The sequence below is a fragment of the Megalopta genalis genome, unplaced genomic scaffold (assembly GCF_051020955.1).
Source record: "Megalopta genalis isolate 19385.01 unplaced genomic scaffold, iyMegGena1_principal scaffold0039, whole genome shotgun sequence".
In the NCBI taxonomy this organism is placed as follows: Eukaryota; Metazoa; Arthropoda; class Insecta; order Hymenoptera; family Halictidae; genus Megalopta; species Megalopta genalis.
Genome location: NW_027476108.1, coordinates 777,546 through 781,146, shown reverse-complemented (window position 1 = coordinate 781,146; position 3,601 = coordinate 777,546). Strand labels below are relative to the sequence as shown.

The following is a 3,601-nucleotide window of genomic DNA, read 5'->3' as shown; positions in this document are numbered from 1 at the left end:
GCAAAGGAGTCGACAGGAGGGACGCGTGCTTCCGCTGTGGCACCAAGGGCCATCAAGCAACGTCGTGCAAGGCGACCCCCAAGTGCGTTATCTGCGCGGAACGCGGGGTGGACATTGCCAGGCTGGGGCATGTGACAGGATCCAGCGCCTGTAAGACGTACCGCGACGCCCTGACGGCGGCGAAGGCGAGACTCTCCGGGAATGGCTAGAGTTCTCCAAGCCAACTTGCACCGGAGTAGAGTCGCGAATGCCCTCCTTGAGCAAATGCGGCTCGAGCGGAAGATCGATATTCTTCTGCTCAGCGAGCCGTACAGATCTCGAGAGGGCCCTGCGTGGTTTTCCGATGTGACAGGAACTGCTGCCATCTGGATTCCGGACCCGTCCAGATTCCGGGTGCAGACGTGCGGTGCAGGGGCGGGATACGTCTGGGTGAAGGGCGAGGGCCTGACGCTGATTAGCGTATATCTTTCCCCCAATGATCGCATCGCGGAATTTCGCGATAAGGTCGGGGCCCTGGAGGACGCCATCCGCGAGCTGGAGGGGGGATGCGTCGTCGGGGGGGACCTCAACGCGAAGGCGGTGGAGTGGGGTATGCCCAGACCGGACACCAGGGGCAGGCACCTGATGGAGACTTAAACGTTTCAATTGACAACTTTATTCTAAACAGTTTAGTTTAAAATTTTCTTTTAAACATTTTAAATAAACATTTTTGTTGAACATTTAATTTTAAACATTTCAGTTGTACATTTTCTTTGGTATCTTTTTTTAAACATTTTAGTTGTACATTTCAATTGATAATTTTATTTTTAACGTTTCAGTTGAATGTTTTATTTCAAACATTTTAGTTCAACATTTAATTTTAAACATTTCAGTTCATCATTTTCATTGATAATCTTTTTTCAAACATTTTAGACGAATGATTCATTTCAAACATTTAATTGTAAACATTTTAGTTGTGTGTGTGTGTGTGATTATTTTAGATGATCATTTTAATTAAACATTTTAGTGAAACATTTTATTAGAAACGCTTAAATAGAATGTCCTTTTGAAATGAATTTATAAACGCGTCTGAAAATATTATAGAAATTAAAATTTCAGAAAAATTAGAAGTCAGTGATGTTTTTGATGAAGCCGACTTACAATTAGAGAGTTTAATGATCCCTTCGAATGCCCGAAATATCTCTCTTAAGATGGAATTTTGCGGATCGGCATAATGGCTGATCTAATTTCACCGAATTACTCGCGCGACGGATTCTGGGACGATATGGGATTACCAAATCGCGTAATAACCTAATATTTCACCAGACTTCCCTCAGTCATGATGACAGTTTTCCATTTTCCTGGGCGCTTATGCCGCGAGAAAATACACGGGGTCGACACCAGCGCGAATGTTTAAATAAAAAGCGAGCAACGAACGCTTTCGGACCGCTTGTTGCTGATCGAGTATGTATAATTACCCCGACGTTATTGATACTTTTGGACCACGTTCGTAGTGTGCAATTCATTTTATTATTTACTTTATTAACGTCGATCACAGAAGTTACTAGGTAAACTGAAAAGTCACTAGCGAGGCACGACAAAATTGTCCATCAACTTTTAAAATATTTTGACCAGAAGTTTGCATAAAAATGGTTTAGTGATTATGAATAATATAATTTATATTAAATTTTTTAACGACGACCGCAGAAGTTACTAAATCAACCGAAAAACCACTAGCAAAATGCTGAAAAATTATCACAATCAACTACCAAGAATATTCGATTATTTTGCATAAAAATGGTTTCGAGACAGTGATTAATAGTTTCTTAATTTTACTAATGCTGACCACGTAAGTTACTTGTTAGATAAACTAAAAAGTTAATAGCCAATGTTATGTTAAGAAATTAGCATAATATTAAGATGATTTATGGGAAGAGCGAATGTTTCAGAAAGTAAGATTTGCCTTTATACATGTACTCACGACTACTCTCGAAAACAGTCTGAGCACGAAAATGGGCACCGGATACATTACGATGAGAGTCAGCTCCATCAACCGTGTTACGGCAGCGAGAGAGAACAGGAATGCGGTTAGAATCAGAAGTATCACCAGCTTCAACAGACCTATGATTGCCTAGAATTATAGTTCTGGTCATTACAACGTCATGAAAATTACTGGCTACCACATAAACGTACCCGCATAAAAATAGAGTCTACGACCTCCTCAGAAACTACGTAAACCCTCGCACCCTAAATTCACCCTTCTAGTAACTGATGCCTTAAACATACCGCACTCAACCCTTGCACGCATATTGGGAAGCTAATTTACGACACATTTAGTCAATTAATTTTTCTAAGAACGAAGAAATATCTTGGAATAGTTTAGACCGTAGTCTTTCTACCCCTAATTCACCCTTTCGGCAATCAACATTTGAAGCTTCAACCCTCAATCCCCCGATTTATATTAAAAGGGAAGTACAACATGAACTTACATAATAAAGATATGTAAGTATCTGCGAGCTTCCGAAAATTACGTGAATTTTCCACCCCAAAATTCGTCCCTTCTGTAAATTAGATGTACAACACCGCCCCGCAACCAGCTGATTTACATTAAAAAGAGGAGAACCCAGCCGAAATTTACATGACATAAATAATATTAGTATCAACAAACTTTCCAAAATAATACAAACTGCCAACTTTGCACCCCAAACTCACCCCTTTGGGTAACTTGTGTACAAGAGGGGAACCTCGAACCCTTGCTTACAGAATACGTGTAGACAAGAAAATATTATCAGAGCGCAGGGAGTGTCTTAGAATAATCTTAACTGTCAATTTTGCACCTCAAAATCACCCTTTCAATAGTTGATATCTTTATCATCAAGCCTCGGCGCCCTGATTCAGAAAATAAAGGAAAGCTAACTTAAATTTATTTAACGTATTTAATAGAAATGTATTAGCAAACCTGGTCTAAGTCGATTTTATAAAAATACGTCGGCATGCAGAAATATTCCGGAATGATTGTAAATGTTCACTTTGCCCACGATCAATCGGTCATTAACCCTCGACCATTCCATTCAGATCGAAAAGGGAAGCCGGACCTTTATTGACTGAAATCAGCATTCGTGAATATTTCACAGTAATTTAAAATACTCACCTTACACCCCAAATTTACTTCAGCAGTAACTAATACACGTCAGTCATTAACCCTGGACCTTTAAATTTATAAGGAAATGGAGTTCTAGCTTAAATCTATTGACAAAAATAAATCAATACTCATCAATATTTCGAAATTATTTTAAATATTAACTATGCACTCCGAATTCACCCCTTCAGTAGTTATCACCTTGGTCAACAACCCTTAATTTACATTAGAAAGAAAATCTAGCCAAAATCTATTTATTGAATACATAGGAGCATGTAGACATAAGCAGAAGTGTAACTTAATATTTAAATTAAAATTAAAAAAATTAAAATTTTGAGATTTAAATAATTGAAACTTTGTAATACAAATTCAATTCTTTAGTAATTGATATATTGGAACTCAAGTTCCAACCCTTTAATTTACATTATCCTAAATTTATTCACTAAGTATACATATGTATATCAGCGCAAATAGTATTCTAAA

At 38.3% G+C, this 3,601-nt stretch overlaps 1 protein-coding gene across 1 annotated transcript; it reads left to right on the top strand.

Annotated features, from left to right (window-relative positions):
* The first annotated feature begins 264 nt into the window (after positions 1-264).
* On the top strand, positions 265-636 carry LOC143261184 (uncharacterized). The gene has a single exon (XM_076527762.1). It carries the CDS (start codon positions 265-267, stop codon positions 634-636), a length of 372 nt encoding a protein of 123 aa, XP_076383877.1.
* The last annotated feature ends 2,965 nt before the right edge of the window (positions 637-3,601 follow it).

Coding starts and splice junctions, on each gene's coding strand:
- LOC143261184 (XM_076527762.1), top strand. CDS start 265: ATGCGGCTCGAGCGGAAGATCGATATTCTTCTGCTCAGCGAGCCGTAC.